This window comes from Thunnus albacares, chromosome 16, assembly GCF_914725855.1.
Source record: "Thunnus albacares chromosome 16, fThuAlb1.1, whole genome shotgun sequence".
In the NCBI taxonomy this organism is placed as follows: Eukaryota; Metazoa; Chordata; class Actinopteri; order Scombriformes; family Scombridae; genus Thunnus; species Thunnus albacares.
In genome coordinates, this window is record NC_058121.1 from 6,878,617 (window position 1) to 6,902,686 (window position 24,070).

At 38.7% G+C, this 24,070-nt stretch overlaps 1 protein-coding gene across 8 annotated transcripts in view; it reads left to right on the top strand.

The window, feature by feature from the left end:
- Positions 1-24,070, top strand: part of LOC122999752 (nesprin-2-like) — a 90,802-nt gene that overhangs the window by 42,326 nt on the left and 24,406 nt on the right. For 4 of the 8 annotated variants that reach the window (XM_044376960.1, XM_044376955.1, XM_044376962.1 and 1 more), the window contains 33 exons: positions 161-346; positions 872-994; positions 1,314-1,496; positions 1,895-2,008; positions 2,867-2,968; positions 3,445-3,522; positions 3,779-4,204; positions 5,690-5,793; positions 5,894-6,038; positions 6,614-6,700; positions 7,265-7,420; positions 7,578-7,778; positions 8,023-8,115; positions 8,514-8,699; positions 8,880-9,050; positions 9,203-9,340; positions 10,762-10,970; positions 12,017-12,149; positions 13,160-13,342; positions 13,954-14,103; positions 14,503-14,673; positions 15,191-15,346; positions 15,441-15,596; positions 16,618-16,788; positions 17,197-17,330; positions 18,153-18,348; positions 19,612-19,794; positions 20,104-20,217; positions 20,360-20,505; positions 20,874-21,021; positions 21,654-21,748; positions 22,840-23,071; positions 23,231-23,428. In XM_044376960.1, the coding sequence (XP_044232895.1) occupies positions 161-346; positions 872-994; positions 1,314-1,496; positions 1,895-2,008; positions 2,867-2,968; positions 3,445-3,522; positions 3,779-4,204; positions 5,690-5,793; positions 5,894-6,038; positions 6,614-6,700; positions 7,265-7,420; positions 7,578-7,778; positions 8,023-8,115; positions 8,514-8,699; positions 8,880-9,050; positions 9,203-9,340; positions 10,762-10,970; positions 12,017-12,149; positions 13,160-13,342; positions 13,954-14,103; positions 14,503-14,673; positions 15,191-15,346; positions 15,441-15,596; positions 16,618-16,788; positions 17,197-17,330; positions 18,153-18,348; positions 19,612-19,794; positions 20,104-20,217; positions 20,360-20,505; positions 20,874-21,021; positions 21,654-21,748; positions 22,840-23,071; positions 23,231-23,428 (5,268 nt within the window). The remainder of the gene's footprint in view (positions 1-160; positions 347-871; positions 995-1,313; positions 1,497-1,894; positions 2,009-2,866; positions 2,969-3,444; positions 3,523-3,778; positions 4,205-5,689; positions 5,794-5,893; positions 6,039-6,613; positions 6,701-7,264; positions 7,421-7,577; positions 7,779-8,022; positions 8,116-8,513; positions 8,700-8,879; positions 9,051-9,202; positions 9,341-10,761; positions 10,971-12,016; positions 12,150-13,159; positions 13,343-13,953; positions 14,104-14,502; positions 14,674-15,190; positions 15,347-15,440; positions 15,597-16,617; positions 16,789-17,196; positions 17,331-18,152; positions 18,349-19,611; positions 19,795-20,103; positions 20,218-20,359; positions 20,506-20,873; positions 21,022-21,653; positions 21,749-22,839; positions 23,072-23,230; positions 23,429-24,070) is intronic. The other 4 variants (XM_044376958.1, XM_044376957.1, XM_044376959.1 and 1 more) reach the window with 4 other exon arrangements.

The following is a 24,070-nucleotide window of genomic DNA, read 5'->3' on the forward strand; positions in this document are numbered from 1 at the left end:
CCATAAAAACAAAAAGCAAAATTGTTAAGATAAAAACAAATGAAAAAAAACATATATGTAGGATTTATTGAGACATGATTCCGTTTTAGCCACAATATCCACAAGCTTTTTTACAGGTTTCATGTTAAAGATTAATCTAATTCTAAATCCTGAACTGCAGTTGGTCCTGGACGACTCTGTGAGGATCAGGGGCACCCTGCAGGACTTTAGATCAGTGCTGGCTGAGATCTCTGCTGTGTGTGACATCAGCACCCAGGAGGAGAGGCTGGACCAGAATGACCAACAAGTCCACACAATGCAACGCAACGTCCTAGAGCCACTGGAGCAGCTGCTGCAGGCTGTTGTGGTAAGAATTTTAAAAAGAGCACTTCCTGCAGACTGCAGACTTTCAGGTTGTTAGTTACCCCAAATGCTGGTGGCATTGCTGGAATGATTTTGTTGTTTTTTCCCAAATTCTGGTTGTCAGAGAAGATTTACCTTCTTTGACCAGATCTTACCACCTGCCTGAATGTCTGGGAACTTTCTGTGTGACTGGGGTTCTCCTCAGATTTATACAACACACATATACATACAGTATATGGACACTGGAAAGTGGCAGAAAACATGGGCAGAGAGAGATGTCATGCTACAAAATCAGAAATCAACCAGGGAAATTGTTGATATATGGCATACATCCCACATAACGGGGCCAATTTAAGTCCCTGTCAGATATATTTTAACATAATGTAAACTCAAGAGATATGCAATCAATAACATCATGAAATTACATTCCTTTTGATCACGAAGACAGTTTTTTGGGCTGTTACATTCTCCTGCCTTATACAAATACAAATCAAGCCTCTGAAAAAGTAGCTGACAATGTCCTTTTCAGGTGGTGGAGGCCATGGAAGCTGAGCTAAAGACGATGGAGAAGAATGTCCCGAAGATCAGAACGATTTTATCCTCAATGGACAACTCCAGCATCACTCTGACAGAGCATCTCCAAAACCTGCAGGTGAAGCATTACGATAATTATTTATCAGTTTCATGCAAACACAAACAAACATGCAAATTAATTGAAAAGAAAAGAGAACATGCAAGCAGTGGTATAATAGTAAAACAGCTTTTCATATGTTAATCTTCAGTGTAAAATTAGCACAGATGTATGACGTATAACACTTAAAATATCTGCTGCACTCTCAGGTAGAAAGGTAACAATTTGCAGTTTTGTTGAGTTTTGGTCAACTGATTTAGATCCACCAAGCATTAGTGGTTCATTGTAAACTGTACCGTTTACTCACATGTTGTTTGTTTTTTTCAAAATCAATCCAAAGGTGATCCTGGCCAATGTGCAATCGATGCAGAGGACACTGGAGGAGTTGGAGAAATGCAAACCAGAGCTTCACCTCCCACAGGGAGCAATGGAGAACCTGGTGGTCTTCTCCAGAGCTAGACTGCTCCTGCAGCCGCTCGTAGAGCTGGAACAACTCACTCAGCAACAAACCTCGCTGCTGGAGGTATAACAAAGCCTGAATGCCACTGCACGTAGAAAAAACCGTGTTTGATCCATTACTGTAGAGGAGTGAATGATTGGACTGCTTGTAGCTGCAGTCCTTAATTTGTTGCTACAATCATATCATATCACATCACCCTGACCCTAACTGTGAATGAAATAAAGAAAGAAAGTATGTTTTTTGTTAGCAACAGGGAACTAAACCCAAAGTTTGAATCTTTCCATAATGTTTCTTTTTCAATAAAACACTCCTGGTTGTTCTGTATCTCTGGTATTGGAAGTGGCCCTCGGCTTTGTTCCTCACAGCACAGTGGCGCCAATATTTGCAATATACTGCAGTACAACCTGGAATACATGTTTCATCAACTTTTGTCGCCTTTTTTCTGTTTCTCTCTTTCAAAGAACAAGATTAAGGAGGAGGAGGAAACCAGTAAAGATCTTGGCGTCACCACAACCTCCAACCCTCCTGAAGACATTCAGCAGCCAGATGGATCCACACAAAGAAACTTCACCCAGGTAATAATATGATTAGGTAACATTCACCTTTAAACACCGACTAAAAAAAATGCTAGGGTGATTTTTGATTTTAAGGCTTGGCAACTTCTTTGAATTAAACCAATTAAACGCCTTCTTTTATTATTTTGTGCTAACAATTAAGAGCAGTCTGCCACTTTTTAAACAAACTGTTTTGGGAAATAAAAATGATAGTCAACAAGTCCAGGTGTCTCACTGGTCACTGAATTTTGGAAGCTGTATTTTGAAAAGGAAATGTCAAGAAAAATTGATGAATTCTTCAAGGAAGCCCAGCTTGGTGACTATCATTTATTCCCTCTGTTCCCTTAAATAACATAATGTCTGTTCTGCTGTGCCTGTGCGGCAGGCTCAAGCAAATCCTCAAAACTGATCTATTCTACATACTACTGGCAAACTGCATATTGTACGTCTTTGCATGCAGTTGAAAGTAATTTTTAACAATTATCTGGGCCCAGTCTATCTTCATTAGCTCAGTTTTTGGATGTGTGTAGAATCACATTGAGATTACTGAATGCTGCACACAACAATTAAAAAAAAAAAGTTAAGAAGATAAATAATCTTCCTCAAAAAGCAAATACTTGTTCTCTTAATTAATGTGTATACCTCTATTAGACTCTGTTAGTCACCAGGGATGTTCAAGCCTTTTTTTGTACTTAAAATGTACTTGAAATCACATTTGTCAGCTTTCAATTAAAAAAAAAACTTCATTGCTTGAAGAATACATAGAGGAATCATCATATTTTAGTTAATAGAAGAATGAAAAGGGTCATTAGAAAGAAATTTTATTGTTCCATTTTCCTGCACAGTTTTAATCATATCATTCACCCTTATCACTAAAAGCAGGAGGATTTTGAGGTGTCTAATTCAGAGGAAGAAGAGGATGAGGAAGATGAGAGTTGTCACTCATCGTCCTCTGACACACTAACATGCAGTGTTCCAGAGGTAAATCTGATGAATATTCGCAGCTGAGGAGAGCATGTCTCTGGGTGCCTCTTTTCTTTTGGGTGTCACTACATTACTGAAAACCACTGAAGTTATTACTTATTCAAGACCTCACAAATAGTCACACTATCAACTAGTAATTCTATGTGTTTTGGAATGAAACTCAATATTTTATGGGTTCTGTCTTTCATTTCACAGCTTCACTGAAATTTTGCTTCACCTATTAATTTTCAACTGTACTATCGCTTCTCTTTCCTGTGGTGCGGAGGATTTTAGCAGATCTTTGCAAACTGGACAGCATGCTGACATGACACTGTGCGAGGCAGGCAGTCCTTTTCCAATTTAGTGCTGTCAGAAGCAGCTGCTTGAAATATGTTGCTCCTCAGGACCCTGTCCTTTCATACACACACATCGTATGCATGCGTTCGTGCATACTTTTCATTTGCTTTTGTGTATTTATACGACTCGTGTATTAGGACCCAGAGGACACGCTCAATGTTACTGACGTGCAAAGTGAAGATGCATCTGACATTAAGCCACTCGCTGATATTAAGGTAAGATATGTTTTCATTTCGGAGATGATATTTGTTTGATGACCGAACATTTCCTTCTGAAACTTAACCTTGAAATTATTTGGTATGTTTTGGTAAGTTTTTGATATTATTTTTTATTTCTTTATGGTTACTGTACATACTTAACTCCTCAAATTGATAAGTCATTTCTCTTGTGTCTTGTTTTAATATAGAAACGTATACATTTAAAGTAAAGTAATTAAGATTTTAATATGAAGTAAAATCTCTTGTCTTTTAGGCACTGGAGAGTCTGACGGGTCAGTTTTGTTCTGAAGTGGTGACGAGTTCAAGAAGTGCTGAAAGTTCCTCTGTTGAGGCTTGGCTTGATACCAAGTTTGGATCAGAAAATGTTGAAACTGGATTAAAAACAATGGAAAACAGACTAGATCCCAAAGCCGAATCTGGTGAAGTATCAAGACTCAAAACTGTGACAGAAACAACTGAGCCGCTAATCACTGCAGCTGCTTCACTGGACCAACACAGACCTCAAAATCATGAAACTATCGTCACTGAACCTCATGTACAGTCCCATCAGGCAGTGGAAGACACGAGACTCATTCCTGCAAGACCTATAACTCCGTTCACTGCCACAAGAGCATCAGTTGAGTTCGTAGAGGAGGAAGATGGAAATTTGTCTTCGTCCACAGCTCCCCGTCAAGGTCTGGTAAGTGGCTGAGGGAGAAAGGGAAAAGCTCTTTAAGTGAATTTCCCACAGTAAAAAGCAATTTTTAAAAGCTTATTTCTTAAAGTATGATATTAATCAGTAAGTTATGTTCATCTTTTATATATGAATGAATGAATACATTTTTTATTTTTCGTGTCATACCATTAAAGGTATACTATGCAGGATTTTCCTAAAAAACAATGTATAGACTCATACAACAGTAATCCATCTCAATCATCACTTATGACTCACTAGAAGTGTGTGGCGGTGTATTTATCTACAGAGACTCTGCCCTCTGCCTATATTTTCTTATTTTCCTATTATTTTGCTATGTTCACGATGCTTCTGGGCGTCAACGTTTGGACAGTGAGTGTGTAGCCCCCACCCAATAACAGCTCCCCAGGTGTGAGGTCAGGACTTGTAGCCTAGCGACCAGGTTACATCACTGTCTCCTTCTCTCTCCTCTGCTCCGCTCTGCTCTCTGTCTCTGTGTCATGGATGTATAAAGAGCTGCAGGTCTGTGTGTCTGCTTGACTGAGGGCGGGGCTAAGCTATACATACGCAGAGCAGAGAGGCCAGAGCGGACAGGATGTAGCTCTGCATTCACACAAAAGTTTGAATGCTGTTTATTTACAAACAAAAATCAACAAATCCTGCATAGTATACCTTTAAGTGGTCCATTCCACATGTAAATAACAATTTCCAGTGATTCATGTTCCAAAGAAAAACAACTCACTGCAGCAAACCTCATACTCTATGTAGTTTGGGGAAAAATACGTTTTTCACAAAAACAATACAAAAGCAGCCTATACCATTTTGTCACATTACTCACATTAAACATGAATGTTCATTTCACAAAGTGTTTTCATAATTTCAGCATCTTCCATAAGAAAGAATTATCTCTCTCTGTAGTTATCATACAAAATGCATTTCATTTTTTTACTTCATTTAACTCACATAACTGACAAAGCCAATCCTGTTCTTCAATACCAACAGAACGTTCTGTTTCCAAATGTAATGGTAAGATACCACATCCCAGCTGGGCACACAGAGATCTTTTCCTTTTAGTCAGATAAAATTTCAGGTCTAAACTTTTGATTAAACCATGTGTTATTAGTTTTGGACCATTTCAAACCACGTTAGCCCATTTCTCTTTAAATGGATGAAAAACAAAATCAGTAATCAAACCAATGTTAGCTTTTTCTTTTAAATGTACACTTCCTCACAACTTAATTTTTGAAATATAGTGTGCATATACTCTGCCCAAGGACCACATGTCTGTGAATCCCACATGAGGATTTAAGAGGAATGATGCAGTTTGAGTCATGACTTCAGTGTTGGATTAATCGGTCTTCCACTGATTAAAACCCTCAAACTGAATTATATCTAATGTGATGTTTCTGGAGTGACACTCAAATAGTACACAGTAGCAACAGCAAGAAACTCTTATTTAATTTATTTGTTTGCTTTCATTTTACTTTTCAGGATACTCTTAGTGGGCTGACGGAGCAAAGTGAAGTCAGCACCAGTCATTTCAGTTTAGTAGAAGAATCCCAACATGCCCAGGACTCCTCAGAGGTGCCAATCAGGTAAAAGGTCTATTACTGGGAGTGGACGAGGCTTATACCTTGCATGAATATTGTGTGTTGCTGCAAGCATACATCTCCATGTGCTCCCTTGGGTCTCTAGATTGGCCGGACACAAAAAAGATGACGAGGAGCAGCAAAAGTGGAGTCGACTTCATACCCAGATTTCTCAAAAACTGACCACTCTGAAAAAGGTTCAGGAGGAGCATCAAACTTCAATCAGCTCAGAGGATGGAGGCAATGAAAAGGTGACTAAAATGAAAATAGTTTCTGATTAATTGATGATTAAGACAAGCTGATTCTGATTTTTTTTTGTGAGACATAATGTGTGTGTGAATGGTGAGATGGGATCACCACAGTATGTATAGATGCAAAATGATTCCTATGCTACCAACTCCTCCATAACATCTGTTACCAGAGCAACCGTAGATTAAACCTGAATGCAGAAAGCAAAGGAGGAGAAAAAAGATTTTGTCTTCTATATTGACACTGCTGTCACTTTAACAGTTCATAGTTCCACATGATTAGAGGGACCAATATTAAGAACCTTAAAAATGTGTTATACTATTGATTGGAATTTGTATTTATGCTTGCTGGTAAGTGATAAAGCTGCCACTAAAATATTTAGTTTTACAGGACGCAAAATAAAACACCCAGCAAAATGTCTTTGCCCCCAAAGGAAAATGAATGACGACTGCAGTAACTGTAACTCCTTGTATCATGTTCAGTTATTCCTTCAATGCTTTCCTACTTATGTTCTTATATCCATTCTTTTTTCTTTCGCCCACAATGACTTAAACTACGAATATCTATTTCGGTTTAGGTTCCAGAAAGAGAGCTGGTGTCGACAGGATCTGCCTCTGCTGTCCTCCAGCGGGTGCATGAGGCCATCGTCATGCTAAGACAAATAGTAAGTACAGAGCTAACATCCCAGCATACAAGTGTGTTCCTAATCAAAAGGACCCATCCATAAAGTGTTGACTGATTTAAATAATACCATGAGTTTGAGAAACAGTACCACACATTCACAAGACAAATGATCAGCTAATATTGACGTTCCTTGTTTAACAAGTTAATTTAAACAAAATGCTATGATTGTTTGTCTCACTAACTAGAAACAGGAAAATGTGTGGACAGTATGTATTTTATGTGTTTTATTATTGTTGGTGGAAACTGAAAGCTAGACTAGCTAAATCTGGTACAGTACATCAAATGGTAACATTTATGTTTAACACGGTACATGGTCCCAATAAATACATAAATACAAAATTAAATTACTTCAGCAGGAACTTTCTTCATCAATGTAGCAGTGAGAAGCAAATGAATAGCACCTGCTGCCAGATCCTTTCAAACTGTTATTTCATAATGCGTTAAAGTTGCTTTCAAAAAGAGCTGAGATGCTCCTAAATATCAGACTTTTAACCCTGGAAAACACTGCGTAAAGTGAGAGTGATGACTGTGTGTTATTTCACAGGCGAGGTCTGCAGATGGTTCACATCCAGATGTAAAGGAGGAGTTTTATGAGGCTGTACGGAGGGTCCTCCTCTGTCTGGATGCTTTGACTGACCTACTGCTGACTCCTGGAGGAGCTGGTGAAGATGACGCCCAGCTGAGGCTGCTACAGCAGGAGGTGACTGACCATAATGCAGCTCAAGCATGTAACAGCATATTTTGGTGGCTGTGCATAGTGTAAAATTCACTGTAATGTGTTTTAAAAAAGTATTTTCTTTGGATGTACAGCTCATATTAATTTCTAAAAGCAGGGTTTTCTTTTTGCTGTTGTTTAGTGTGTATCAAGTGAGCTGGTGACTCTGGCTGGTCTGCTGAGAAATGTGGAGTCAGACACCAGGCCTGCGCTTTTGGGGGAAGAACCAGACGCTCTCCTCTGTTTGACCTCAGTCCAGCAATGTCTACAAACTGTCCAGCTGGTCTTCACCTCATCCCAGAATCAGCTCATTGAACATCTGGGCCTCAAAAACCAACATCAGGTTGGAAATACGACTCATTCACAAACCTCTATGTATTCCAGGAGGACATTATATTAATTCTATTATATAGTCCAAAAACAGTTGGTTCTGTAAGACAGTGAAGATGCAGATGAAATCCTTGTGATTAAACTATGTGTCACTAAAATGTCAACTTGTAAGGAAGGATGTTCAAGGGCTGTATAATTTTTCTAAACCTATAAAAGTAATTCAAAAAGACAATCTACAATGTCTGTTTCTCACCTAGGAGCTCTTCTCTAACCAGCCGTGTATTTTGGACGAGTTTGAACTGGGACAGAGTGAGATGTTTCCCACTCTAAAGGAAGCTCCCAGTTTGGAGGTAACTAGTGTGTGACTGTGTTTTAGTGTATGTTTGCATGTACTGGTATCCAGGATTTTGTAAATATGTGTCAAGGAATTATAAGTAACTTATATACAATGAAGTTCTGTCATCAAAAAACAAAACGCCATACCTGTTACATTACAATTTCTGATTTTAATGACACCTGGAGAGTGATGAATTTTTGTTACCATGTTCTGTTGTTTTCCTAAGAGGATGACGTGTTTTTTAACCTAAACAATACCAGCTAAAGTGTTACTCCAACTACACCCTTAGCATAAAAGAAACCCGCAATTTACTGTAGTCCTAATTCAAAAAAAGGAGTAATACATACAGGATCTGTGTTTCAAAAGTAGTGATATTCTCCTCAAACTTTGTGTTTCTCCTGTATCTCTCAGCAGTGTGTGCTGGGCAGACATCTGAGAGAGAAACCAGGGGAAAAAGCCAAGCTACAGCAAGCTTCCCAGTCCTTGCTTCAGGGGATAACTCGCCTCCTGGAACTGGGTGAAGAATGCATAACAGAAGGGCAGAAAAGCCGGGTTCACAACCGCAGCCAACTTCAGGCCGTTCTCTGCAGACACAAGGTATCTTGCTGTGCTTTCAGAAAATTCCTCAACAGGCAGGAAAAACTCAGATTTAAGTCAGGCACTTTCCTAAGAGTGTGTTAGAAGCCTCTTTCTTGCTCCTGTTGCTGTGTTTCTCAGGCCTACTTTGTAATTATTTCACTTCGTTTCTGTCTTAAATCTGGTCTCTTGGTGATCCAGAAGCTCCTGCAGGTCCTCGGGTCTCAGTTGGCTTTTGTGCAGCATCTATTCCAACGTGAGCCAGAAGCACTCAAGTGTCAAGAGGATGAGCGGGTACAGCTGGAAGTCAGGGCCAAAGCTTTGCAGCAACAGGCTCTGGAACAGGAAGTGGCTTCTCAAAGGAGGCTCCAGGTTTGTAGTTTGCATTCACTGAAGGTCATATAAATTCATACATACACAAATGCGTATTCTGTTTTGGAATATCTGAGAAAATATCTATTGGGATGTTTGTGTCCACAAATCAAATGTTAAAACTACTGTGTGGGTCTATGTGGGATCTGCAGGAGTGGATCCGGTGGGAGGATAGTTGTGTTGGACTGGGCAGGATGCTGGATGAGCTTGAAGCCTTCATCAGCAGCGGGGAACCACAGGGAGAAGATGATGAGGAGGTTGTAGTACAGCACAGACTGGATGCTTGCCAGGTAAACTCTGTCACACTGCACACAAATGTATTCTCTTATTTTCTCATCCTTATTTTCTTTTCTCACTTCCTCTCTCAATCTCTTTTTTACTTACTCCATCTCCTCGAATTTATTTGCACTCTTGTTACTTCAGTACACTCATATAACCTATACTTTAAAGGCCTTTTCTTCTGTTACTCGACTTCCTTTTTGCATTTTAATGTTGCAAAAATTTGCAATTTAATACTGTTTTTGCAACCAGTATGCAGAAATTAAAAGAGGCATTTTGAGATAAATGGCTTTTTGAAATTTACTGTATGTCAGCCTGCTTCCTCTGCTCATATTTCTCCTTGTGATTTCCTACATTTCCCTGCATGTGTCTCAAAAGCCTTCAGAGAACATGAGTTTCATCAGTAGCTGAACAGCACAATCATAATAGCATTAGTCGCAGTTGGAGGAAGCAGGAGAGTTTTTCCAGCTGAAAAACAGCAGCTGTGACACTTTTGCAAAACTCGACATACTGTTGCTATTGAGTCATTTGTGTAGAAATTGGTATCCCTGCCTCTTCTATGATTAGGTTTATTTTGAACATTTGAGTGAAGTAATTGCCCTAACTTTGATTTCATTGCTGATGTTTTAAATACTGTGCTTAAAAAACACCTGCAATCAAACTGAATTGTTGTTACACTGGAAACATCTCAGTGTTTTGTTAGTTTTGGCCAGTTATTCATGGGAAGAAAATATATGTATAAAACAAATACCAACATGGTATCAAAATTTGAAGGTGCCATTAGCCAGTTTTAGTGTTGAAGTGTTTTGGTGCAGGTTTCTTTTGGGAAAGATTGAAAAGGATGATTGACAGGTATATATTGTCTCAACAAGTAAGAAGACCACACTGAGGACCCTGCTAGTGGGTGTTGTGCTTCAGCCTTCAGAGGATGACAGATTATTGATGTCCTGGTCATGAATCCATCTCTAGACATCAGAGAATCTTATGTTCTTTTAGCCTCTTGTAAACTCCTTTCTTTCCTTTGATAGTATTTATAGTTCTCTCAGATGGCATTGGATGAGACAAAGACATGTGTGTGTGTGTGTGTGTGTCAAGAGACAAAAAGAGCCGTTGCCATAGCAGTGGATGAGTCTGCTTGAGTGGCAGGAATAAATTATAGGTCAGGGTGATACATTTCTTCTTTTTTCCTATTTTTTTATTATTTACACATAATTCACTTTGTCGCCTTCTCACTTTTTCTGTCATCCCCCTGCCACATTTATGTGACATTTTAAACAGCCTTTTTAACCCACCATCTTCTCCACAGTACATCACAGTTGGTCCAGTCTGTCTTTTCAAAATGTTAGCATGGATGCTGCCTGCCAAAAGAGTCTCACTGAGTTTGACACAAATTCAACACAAGCTCTGTTGATTCCCCTTTTTTTTTACCAAGCAAACCCTGGTCCAGCTGGATGAGAGCAGAGCTGCTGTAGGACTGCTGCTGGATCAGGGGAATATGATGCAGACAGAGCCAGTGTTTGCTGCCTCAGTCAGCCAGGCAGGAGGCGCTCTGGAGCTGCGATGGCGGAGTGCCTACAGACGGACGGAGCAAGAGATTCAACGCTGCAGAGATGTCCAGGACAGCAGGGCCAGGTGGGACAGGTATCAAGCATACCAACTTCATTATATAACAAAAGCCAGATTATAACCTTCTTTAGAGGATTTTATTGTCTACCAATTGGGGGCCAAACAGTTTTAATTATTGCCTGAATCATTTTAACAAATGTTATTGTCAGGAACAACTATGTCAGTAATCCTACTTATGGATAGGGAGTAAAAATACCATTCCAACTTTTCTCTTTACTCCAGAATAAGTTATTAAAGGGGATAAAACAACTATGCAAACACTTGATCCCAGAGTTCCTAATATGTGTCTTACTTGGAGGCTGAGATGAAAACACGTATTGAGTCGCCACAGCTCTAGTATTACCTGAAGACCTCATTTGATTTGTTATAATTGCAGAGCTCATCAGTGTTTTTTAGTCTCGCATGAAGGGTTTGTTGCTTTTAACACAGTTTTTTTCTCTTCCCTCATCTGGGTGGAGAATTATGAAGGCTGCAGTGGAAATTATTAAGAGCTTTGTTTTGTATTTTGAGTGAAAATTCTGGAGGCGCGTCTAATTATTTAGCACCGAGGCTCATTTTTAGAAAGAGCAACTTTATGAATCCAAATCCATTAGGAATGACATGTCAAATGTCACATCTGGAGGTATTTGGTAATTATACTTTTCCACAGGGCCAATACAGACTTTTTGGGGATACTACTGTGCTACAGTACCATTCGAAAGTTTGGACACACTTTCTATATATTCTCTGGATTTATTCAGTAAATTTAAGTGAAATGCAGTGCTATATGAAAGACATGGGGCATAAAGTCCTAAATTTAATGAGATCTGTGGGTTATACTAGTCCCAGATCAATGAGGCTGAAATCAGCCTTGTGACAGATAAGACTTGCCTTTCTATGTTGCTCACTCACTCTTAATATCGTTATATCACGTGTACTTTGCTGGCACATCAGAACAAATAAAACATATCCATTTATCAGTATTGGACTCATGCCTCAGTCCATACCTCACTCTGTCAGAAGGAGCAGTCGCGTTCTGCCTCACTGGATGAGATATCATGTAAGCCTTGTCCTCCCCACAGATTCCAGACAGACTTTGCCTCAGTCAGTGATTGGCTGGTTGGTGCCAACAAACACCTGAAGTCTTGGTCAGAACTGGCCAATACCTCTGACCTGAACCAGGAGTGTGTTCACAGTAGTCTGATCAAGCTGCTGGTAAGGCTTTCCTCTCTGCACAGCACATTTCTATATCACAAACACTGAATGATTATTCTAAATAAGGCCTCTCAGAGAAAAACAAACATGCTTTCTTAGCTTGTTACTGTAGGTTTATAGTATGTAGTCCCAGCTACTATGTTAAAGCAGAGGGAAATATAATCTGTCTGAAAAAAAGCAGCAACAGGTTATTTTTCAGTTAGATTTCAGTTCTAGTGCCATGTTTACTGTATATCATGTTAAACATTTTGACTATAACAATACTGCTAACCAGCTCTCCTGTCTTTATTAGCTGTTGTATTTTGATAAACCACAAGAAAATGACACAGCCGGACCAGAGACCCAGGCTCCTTGTCTGTCTAGCTCTATTCTGGCTGTGGCTTGCTTGCCAGTGTGCAGGAATTTTTGGTTCTTTCACAACTATTAACACACAATAAAAAATCAGAACATGGAGAGAATTTTAGAGAAGGAGACACTGAGCTGCATTTAAAGTCAACTGTCCTAAACCTTAAACGACCAATATGCTTTTGTTTGTGGTGTTTTTAGTGTTTTTGATGTGACATTTGTGGAGTAAAGTTGTTCAGTTTGATTAAATCCAAGACGATCATTTGTCTGAAGTATGTTTACAATATAATAGTATTTCAGAAATATTTAACATAATATTTTTTGGCCACAATAATCGCAGCATGACGATTTGATACTGGCATATCCCTAGTTTGGAATAACCAAATTTGGTGCATGAGCACTGATGGCCAAAGTGACTGACTTCGTCTCCAAAAGTGAATCACTTACACTAACTCAAACTTCAGTAACATAAAATCAAAGTAAAATGACAAAACACTTGACACACTCAACACTCATGTTAGAGAGGGTTCAGGATTTATATGTTGAAAACATTTAAACAAAGTTGTGATGGACTTGATGCTGAAATTAAAGCTCTATAAGCAGTTCAAAATTTATAAATCTCATGATAGACATGTTTTCTGACAGTTGTTAATCTTGTTCCCCAGGATTTCTACATAGAGATGGAAGCCATGTCGGTCCAGCGGGCGGCTGTATCAAAGGATGCCACTCAGCTGCGCCACCTGAGGGAAGCTGATTGCCCGAGGCTGAGAGCTCAGCTCGCCCAGCTGGAGGTCAGCTGGAGCCAGCTGACCTCTGACCTGTCGAAGATACAAGACCGGCTGCAGCAGGTATATACAGGTTTTTATCTTCATCTTCATGGACAAAAGTACTGCACATAACAGTCACAAAAATACTATTAATGCACTGTAATGACTAGTACATGATGCAATGATCAAGATGATCTCTAGCCTTAAATTTTGGACCACATGTCCTATAAATTTTGAACATCACTACTTTCCTGTCCTGCAGTGAATGAAAGTGTAATTTCTCAAATTCCATGTAAGTGCTGCTGGTTTTCAAAATAATTAGGCACTGAGAAATCTCCCTCGGTGAAGGGAGTGAAAATTTAACCCTGTTTAAATCAGTTTTGAGTTGATTGAAGATAGAGAATTTGGGAGGATCTTAAGAGGACCACTTAATTTTCCTCACCATTTATCACCAGTGAATAGAAACAGATATTCTATATTACAGTAATTAGGTTTGGCATGTGGTTCTTTTTGATGTCTTACATTTTGATGTCTTACACTACCCATAAGTCAAACTGTAATAGCAAAAGTGTATGATGTTTATGAACAGATTTTTTATGACAACTACTTAGCTGGACAAATACAATCAAATAAAAAAAGCAGTAAAATAAGAAAAAGTACAAGAATTAATGTAATATTCTTGTGTCCATTAGCATCTGCTGTCTGCGTGGCCACCGGTGCAGCTGCTATCTGACCTGGAGGACTGGCTGAAGAAGCTGGAGGCCCGACTGAGCCGGGAGAAGGAAACAGTCGTCAAGGCCAAAAATGCTGCTCAGATCACAGAGAGCCAGCAGCACTACCAGGCATGCATATCTCAAACATCCACTCTGACTTTTACCTGTTTATCTCTTTCATGAGCAGTCAATACTTCTATTTTAAATCAACATTACCCATTTACCAAAATTAGCTAAATTTGCTTGATATTCAGTGAATAAACATTGAAGAATGTCAGATTTCTTCAACTTGAACAACACTATGGTGTTCCAGCATCCTCTCCCCATTACAAATTTAATATTTTCTGCAGTTTCATTATGTAAATGCCATGCAATACAAACACTTCTAACGATTTACAGCGATGAAGAACAGTAAGGAGATAAAAACAAAACAAATTCTTTAGAACAACAGAGGAACCTCCATCATTCTGTTGACTGGTGCCATCTAGAAACTTCTTTTTTATGTGGGTGTTTGTGTTGATTTCTCAGGAGTTGAAGGCAGGCATGGTCAGTGGGCAGCTGCTCCTCGATTTCCTGTCCCAGTCTGGACCTCGGGTGGTGGGAGCAGATGCTCTCTGCTCCAAACGCACAGTGTTTGCAGAGCAACTTGGTGCCCTCAGACTGCAGTGGTTCCACCTGCATAGAGAGCTGGAGAGCCAGGTTTGTTTTTCAGCAACTCAAATGCAACAAATAGACTGCCAGTACACTTAGATCGAGCTAGAAAAGTAGTTTTATGCAAACAGATATGTGTTTTTTCTGTCTGGACAGTGCTAACAAGCTAATATGTGAAATATGTGATATAGACAGTGAAAGACAGCTGATTTAAGAAAGAAAATCCGTACAGTAGAGTGTTCAGTGTTTCTTTCCATACAAACGAATAAAATAATCCAAATTAAGTCTTTTTCTTATTAAGCTCTTGAGTTTTGTAATTTTATGGTAGTTTATTGTTTGAATATGCTTGTATATTTTGTATTGGCACAAATATTGGCTAAAAGTTTACTGGCCATCAAAAATCCATTTCAGTCAAACCGTAAATACAATTCCATTTATGCCAATAACAATGGAAAAGCTTGCATGACTCTCCAAATGCACTAAGGCAATATAACTTTCCAATTCTGATTTTTACATTTTTATTTCTACTCATAAATCAACCACTGTTTGGCTTTTTCCCCTTCAGATTTATGGAGCTGAAGAGATTCATCACACTTGTGCAGCCAAAGAGAGACAGTTGCAGCGTCTTAATAAAACTATAGAGCAGCAGAAAAAGCAGCTGAATCAGTGGAAACAGCCCACCAGTCAAACTCTGGCTCATAAGGCTCTGCTGGAGTGGGAGGTACAGTAACAGGATGCAAGTACTGTAGGTGTGTGTTTGTACTGTATACTCTCCTGCTGTCGTCAGATCTGACACTGCTCTGTTTCTCTTCTAGGCTGTTGCGGGGAGAGTGAAGGAGGTGGCTGCAGCTTTGCAGGACTTGAAAGCCACATGTGTGCATGTTGAAAAGGAAGAGGAGCACGCATGTGATGTCACCTTCTCTGGCCAGGCAGAGAGCCTTAGCCATGCTTGTCAGGATCTTAGTAAACAGGTAAAGATAAATGTGTTACTGCGATCAGAGATGTGAGAAAATAGTGAATTAAAGATGCCTTTTAAGATAAATTACAAACATGGCTCCTTAATTGTTAGATCATGAAAATCCAAAATCATCCACCTGCCTCTCCAGTAGATCACATGATAATCACCTCATGCTTGTATACAGTAGCAATTATATACAAATACAGTATATAGCATAACATTAAAGCTACTCATTTATTCATATTTAAGCTTATTTGTGACCATGGGAAACATGTACACAAAATTGTAGGGCTGCAACTAACAATTCTTTTACTTATCAATTAATCAGCCAGTTATTAGCTTGATTAATTGACTCATTGTTTTGTCTATAAAATGTCAGAAAATAGTGAAAAATGCCCAAGGTGATTTCATTAAATGTCTTGTTTTGTCTGAATATCTTGTTCTTATTGTTTTAGACTGTTGATCAGTTTTCTCTCATGTATGACACATAAAAGCTTCAAATCCTCACATTTGAAAAGCTACAACCAGAAAATGTTTGGCATTTTTCCTTTTAAAAATGACTAAAACAACTATTGGATCATCAAAATAGTTGGCAATTAATTTTCTGTTGATTAACAAATTGATTAATTGACAATAGTTGCAGCTGCACAAAACTGAAAACAAATGAAAAGTATTATACCATTATTATGTTTTGGATGTGTAAAGCTAAAATCCAATTAAATAACCTTCAATGCAACAAAAGATAGATAATATGTCATTGGTAAAATGTATGTTTCTCCATGCCATTACAAACCACTAATATCCTCTTACTTACCTATCATGTAGCATAATGCACAATATTAATTAATCAGCTATATTAATAAGGTATACCTGCATGATTTTGTTGCCAGTATTCTTATAACTTAATATTAAAGCAAACCAACAAGACAGTGCATTTCTTTAAAAAATGCACGTGTCCGCAGATAATATTTCTGACTGCCAGAGGATGCTGCGTTATCAGTCTTCATCTTGTTGTCCTGTGTGGTAATTTACAGATGGAAGCTTTGAGACCAGCTCTACATCAGACTATGGAGGAGTGGGGTTGTTTTGAGAGAAATTTGAGAGAGGTTTCTCTACACACCACTAGGGTGCGCTGTTCTCTGCAGCATCACCAAGCTCCTTTGCTCTCACTGAAGCAGACACAGGCATACATGGACCTCCTTCAGGTGAGCAGAGGCCATCACATCATGTACACGCACACATAAAGACTTACAGATGGCATCACGATGCTGCGTTACTTATAACACAATAATTCTCTAATTAATTGAAGTAATTTAAAAGATTGTGCCACTTCAACCCTTCAAGAAAGGTGAGTCAAAGTCTGGAGGGCTTGATGGCTTTTAAGTTGCAAGTCAGAGAAACCAAAAAGAGGTTTTTTTTGTAATCCTGCACCCTGAAACAGCCAGTCGGAGCTGTATGAAGTTAAAAGCCCCTCCATCTAGTTGACAGACTTGGTTAACGTGTGAGTGTTCATAGATGTCAAAGCCTGAGTTTTGTCAGTCTCTGTACTTAGGTTTTTTGTAAGTAAATGTACCCCTAAAGTGAAAATATGAAAGGTGTTTTTCTCTGCACAGCAACACCAGGAGAAGGCTAGACGAGGGGAAGAGCTTTGGGTGGCTGTGGACAAATCCTACCAGAGTCTCATGAAGACTCTTGATCTTGGAAGAGCACAGTCACTGCGTGATAAAATGGAAGGAGAGCGAAAACGGTCAGTGACATATTCAATAGTGCAAACTCACATTCAAAGCAACAAAAAAAAAACAGGTTGGTTTGCAAAACTGTGATTCACAAATATAACAATGTCAACAGATGTTACAAGCTATTATATGATAGCTCATAATGCCATGTCTGATACGTTTTATCTCCTCATGAACTTTGGGGTACATGTACACCAAAATGTAACTGTATTATTATTAAAAACACCAAAATATGATTACGACAGTGCCACTATGCTTTTATTTATAGTAGAGTTGTCAAATCCAGCCAATTTTATTTGTATAGCACCTTCATACAATGGTAGTTCAAGGTTCTTATCATCAGCATAAAAGTAATTGATCATCATGATGAAATAATTATTTTACACCAAAGTTTAAAAATACAGAAATTAACAACAATTAAAAATTATGCTGCTGAATTCTGGCTACAGTTAGAAAACAGCTACCAGATGACCTGAGGGATCTAGTTGGACTGTAGTCAGTGAGCAGGTCAGTAATATACCAGGGAGCCAAACCACTGAGTGCTTCATAGACAATTAGCAGAATTTTGAAGTTGATTCTGTGCTGTACTGGGTGAAGAGATTTACATTACACAATTACATTACACACTTATCTCCACTGTAAACACTGAGTTTAAGTTTTCAGTCACACAAACCTTCAGAGCAGGCGACATGCCAAACACACACACAGAAAATAACTTGTTCAAAAGTGAATATAAAATCATGACAGGAGCTTAATCAGGCAATTGTTTGTAGTAATTCTTAGTTTCATAAGTGAATGGAAGGGTGAGCTAATATAAGTTGTGGTTGTGTCAGGTGGAAGGACATGCTGCAGAAAATTAAAGATGAACACAAGAAGACTGGAGAGACACTTTCCCTCTGGCAGGAGTACACACGTGTCTCTGATAACTGCTCCCTTAACCTGCAACGCCTGTGGCATCAGTGGGAGGAGCTGCTGAGTTCCTTGCTTTCACCGCAACAGGACACACAGGCCATGGTTCACTCAGTGCAGGTAGGTTTCAAGCAAACACACTTGATAGCAGAAAGTGGTTCGCTTAGTCCTGATGCAGTGCCAACACGGAAATGTAATTGAAATGTATTTTAAAATGAAATTAAGTAATTCAGCTATACATCAATGAAATGGTAGAGAACTTTGTGTGTGCAGGGAAAAGACCTTTATTCAACCAGGCAAAATTATATGCAGCAAAAGAGGAGGGTGGGCTCTCTCTATCTCACATTGGCTGGTATCACCGGGTTTGCCAAAATGAATTTTCCTCAAGATAAAGTCCCTTCTTGAGTTAAAATTGAACAGCAATTGAAACACCCTCCTCCCTGGAGGCCTTCCTGACTCAACAAGGTAGACCAGTTCTGTTTCAAAACCCTGTGTTGGCCTTCACTCAAGAAACATAGAGGGTGGTCCATCAAATACTAAGGCCCAATCTGTATGCCACACCAAGAACCTCTGTATGGTACAACAAGAAGCTATTAATAGACAAGAAATCTCTCATTTTGGGAAAGATTGTTGAACTCAGGCATGTAGATTCTTGATGACCTTGTGGAGGATGGAGGAGTTGGATCTTAAAAATAAACATAATCTGCCTCCCTCAGACTTTTGGAGATTCTTACAAATTAGACATTGTATACTTTTTGATAACAAAAATGAAACTTGTGGTATCACTGGAATTCAGGAGCTCTTCCTAAAAAGGAAACATCTATAGTTTGAGGCACCAAAATTTTACAACTATATTAGAGGCACTGAGTCTCCACGGTTGGCAGGGTTAAAAATTGGTTGGGAAAAAGATAACAGTCAAAGGATCCCAGATGACACTTGGAAGAGCTTCTTGGCATACTTATTCACACGAAGCGCAATCTCAGCTAATACTTTATAAAATAATTAGTAGAAGTTACTGGAAATTGGTAAAATTAAAAAACTTACTACTAAACTAAAAACTAAAAAAAGAGAAACTGTTTGGTGGTTGTATGTGTCTGTCAAAAATATCAATAAAAAAGAAAGAAAGATGATGGAAAAACAGGAAATTCTGGCGCACCCCGGTCAACCCCATCATCCCGTCATCTCTCCACTGTCCCTATAATGAAAGCATAAAATGCCCCAAAAATATATATATATTAAAAAAAAACAAAAAACAGACTCTATGTAATTCCAATTAGATGTGCTCCACCAACCCAGTTAACAGTAAATAAACCTACATGGATGTTTGTATCTTCTCATTCCTTTATCTAACTGATAACTCCAAATTTTTTTCATTAATGCAAGAAATTGCAGGATGCTGCTGAGGACTTGCAAAGCAGTGTGGGAGATGTGCTGGCATCTTCCAAGCCTCTTATTGGACATCTAGAACCACTGGCTGCAAATTTAATCCAATCAGAGACCAGGCTGCTTTCACGTGACGTCCTGCTGCTGAACCAGGCAATGTCAGGCAAAAAGAAAAGTCTCCAGGTGAGGAAATGAATTGAATTTTTATTACAATATTATTATAAATCTGTTTTAACTCTACAGATTTTTTAGATAGTGTTGACTCAGCCCAACTTCTCATAGTTCAGAAATTGGTGAAAGATGACTAACACATAAAATGATCTGTTATCTTTACATTGAATTCGTTAAGTGTCTCATAAAGGGAGGCAGTTTGCCTGAAGTTTTAGTGTGAACATTACCTAACCAGAGATTACAGTCCATTACTTAATGTAATGTTCAAATTTCATAAACCCAGGTTGACATTTAATCTGTCACATTTCTCTCTGTGTGCAGGAGGATTTGGGGCAACAGAAACTATTTAATTCTCAACTGGAGGCTCTTGAAAAGCAGACACAGAATATATTGCACAAGCAGAACGTCACCATAAATAACATAGACTCTGTAAAGGTTGGTCCAAGTCCTTGTTATTTCCCATGAGTCATCTCTTCTATACAATACTTATCTATTTAAATTCAAAGCCACTGGACTATACAAGACTTGTTGATTGTGGGCTCTTGCTGAAAGACTACTTTATTTCTTGGACGTATAGCAGGATCTCTTGGCACTCAGTGAATCACTGGTTGACGTCAGGGAGATGAGTCGCTGTATGAGCCTCAGCAAAGAGCAGACAGAGAGACTGCACATGCTCAGCAGGCAATGGATCGACAGTGTGACTCGAACGTCTGACATGAACAGGTGAGAAAGTTTAGCTTTAAAATGTTTTGGGAAAACTGTAACAAAAGTGCTCACAAAACATTTGCCAACAATTGGAGAGCTGTGATCAATATTTCTTTGTAGAAGCTCATAAAACATTTCTGCCTTCATACAGAAATTCATACAGTTAAGTTACGTGATGTGCAATGTCGTGATAACTTGAACAGTTTTAACACAAATAAAAGTTTCTGCAAGGCAATGTGTAGTTTTGTTTTCTATTGCTATTCCAGAGAAAAATCTATTATAATAAGATTGTGTTTTAGTTTCTGAGGGAATACAGGAGATGGATGCATTTTGAAATAAGCTTCTAGTCTAAAAGAAGACTGCTGTTTTCTGTGTGAATGCCATAGAGAGCTGCAGGCTGAAAGTCAGCGTTCCCAGGACTTTCAGCAGAAATGTAAGAACCTGACATCTATCCAGGAGAAGTTGGAGCAAGAGTCAGTACCCAGAAAACTTCAAAGTTACTCCAACCTGAAAGAGATGCTGACTGTACATCAGGTACTATACACTTAGCATATTGATTTTGTTCAAACTGAAACCCGCCTCTAAGTTGTTTCAGGACTCCACTTTTAAAAATGTCCGTTTAGTACAACACAGGGATGTAAACATGCATCTTGGCAGCCACAAATGGCAGTGACAAATAACTCAAATTACTCCGATTTTAGTGAGTTTATCTTGTTAAGCCAAGAATCTACTCACCAGCTAGCTTTTTAAAAGTAGTGTTAAAATCTTTGTTGATAAATTGTTGATAAAGTCATTCCCACCCATACATCTGCAGATTAGTTTGAGCTCTAAATACAGAGTTCATCTGTTTAGTGCCCATGTGTTACTAGATGCCAAGTATGCTGGCATACTGAGATACTGTATATGGTAATTAGGATGTGAGGTAGCTGAATGAATGACCTCATCAGCACAAACACTTGGTTAATATACAGTATCTCTGTGATTCTGGCAGGACAATAGGGAGCTTGAGTGCCATTTATTTTAAATGGTGGACATGAGTATCGATGCCATTTACAAATCCTAACGATTTGTCTAAAGTTGTACAACTATGAGTCAAATCAGATGAAATAGAGATTTGATCTATGACTTTTACTGTGCTCTCTCTTTCTATTCTCTCATTCTTACAGAGGCTTCAGGCTGAAATGATAATTGGACACCAGCTCCTACAGGGTCTTCTCTGTGATGCAGTAGAGTGCATGGAAAAAGAAACAGGACAGAAAAGGTAAGTGATGGAAATACTCCCTAAATGACAGTTTGTTGCTGCTGCAGTAGATAACAAGCCTAAGAAGCTCATAGTTTGAGTCCTGTATGGCTAAAGACTGGAAATCGTACTCACATTTGTTTTTACATAATCAAAGTAAAAGCCTTTTAAGTGCTAGTTTTCCCTGTTCCACCCTTCATCTATGACTCCTGTTGAGGATTCAAGTTCAAGTTGATGAAAGGATCATGGCGTTCCCTGTGTCTTTCTTCAGTCTTTTCAACTATATTGGCACTAAATTAATACTAAATAGCCACATTCCTGTGGAAAAAGAAACTGGGGAAGATACTGCACATATTAGGTGCACATTTTTCACTGAATATAATGGTCAGTGTACACAGTATTGTATACAGTGTAGGTATGAAGGCCTAGAGCTGGATGTCAAACCTTATTATGTTTTCAGTATCTACAGTTTGAGATATATTCAGTTTGGTCCCACGCTAGAGAGAAACCCTGCAGGAGTTATCAGAGTGGGCTGGCTTGTAGTCTGCTATTTTTTCAGACCCTGTCGCCAATTAAATAATTAAAATGTGAGCTTTTCCAGCTGCATTCATTTCCTCACTTGAAATAATCACACACATTGGGTGCACACACACAAAAAAAATGCAGGTGTTTCCTGCTTTGGAACAGCTACATGTCTCTCTCCTTGATATTTCCTTAAATTTTGCGGTTTTTGGAAAGCTTGGGAAGCTCTTACATTTTTATGAGACTGAAAGGAAAGTTTTCTCTTCTCCCTGCTGGGACCATCAAAGGATAAAAGACGGTCTTAAAATCCTGCTGATTTTTTTATTGATTTAGCAATTGTCTGTGAATGAACCATGACAGACCATCTTCTGATTTTGTTTTATTACTTTTACTATTTCATGTATTCTTTTTGTTTAATATCCTCAATTCTTTTGTAACTGCAAATACCTAAGATCCCTGTGGAAATCAGTGAATTAGTCTCCCATTCCATATTATATTCATTATGTTTTAATTCTTGATTAGATGCCTACACGTATGTTCATATGTTCTTCTCCAAATGAAACACTGAACGTTGCATTGTTCCTGCACAGATCTGAGCTCATGACACAAGTGGCCTGTGTGAAGGAGAGATGGTTCAGCACCGTCGCTCTGGCTGTTCAGCGCAGGACCCTGACAAAAGAACAACTCAGCCAGTGGAGGATCTACCATAGCGGCTTGAAACTTCTGTGGAAGCTGCTGAGCGATGTTGACCCTCTGCTGCCTCCTGCTGGCCACGCTCTGTGTACGCTGCAGCAGCTCCTGAGCTGCACGGATGATTACCAGGTTAGCGTATGCGGATAAGCAGATATGCAGTAAGATTTATCTTACTGTTGTAAAAACAAAGCTTTAACAAATTGAATGTTTTATTGATGTATAAATGCTGCACATCACGCTACACATCACACTTTTAAAGACCATCATTTCTCCTCATATTTGTTTAAGTGTGTTGAAGAGGCTCTGGATCTGCGCTCTACCGTGTACAACCAGACTTTGGATGCTGGCAGACATTTATGTGGAACTATGACAGAGTCTGAGTGTCGGAGTCAACTGCAGTCACAGCTCCAGGCCATAGAGGAGGCCTGGAAACATACCGGCTCACTGCTGGCAAAAAGAAGAGCCCTGATCAACACCACTGTTCAGGTAACAGCAATATTTCCAACACTCTTATTTATTATTTTTACCCTAGGTTAATATTTTACAATGAACAACATTTTCTCAATTTTACATTATAAAAAATGTATTTATTCATTTTTTTGACAAATGGTCCATATAAGTTCCAAAAGTTCCTAAACAACAACTAAATATGAGCTCAATAAAGTAGTATATAAAAATAAAGTGTTTATTGATCAATAAAAATCAAACAAACTGGGTAGTCCTACCAATATATCTTGAATGCATTTAACTGAAATCAAAGGACAGTAGGATACAAATTCACTGCACTGTTCAATCTATGATAACTACAACCAAGCAACCTTGTTGATTTCTAGAAATGTCCACAGAGTCAACTTTGGCTTCTTAGTGCTTTTTGATTTTCTGTTATTTTTATGCTGTTATGATGTTGGATGTCTTATTAAACATGGTCAAAGTTCCAAAACTTGAGTTGAACATGTAAAAATGCTCTCTGCAGAGTTAAAAGCCAGGGCTTCAGTCTGTTCTGAACGCTTTGTTTACAATGTTACCTCTACTTCCCTAACCCTTTCAGATCAGATTCTGGTTTAAACGTATACGGATGTATTTTGAGAAGTTTCTATTTAACGAGAAAAAGAAGTAAAATCCTACTAC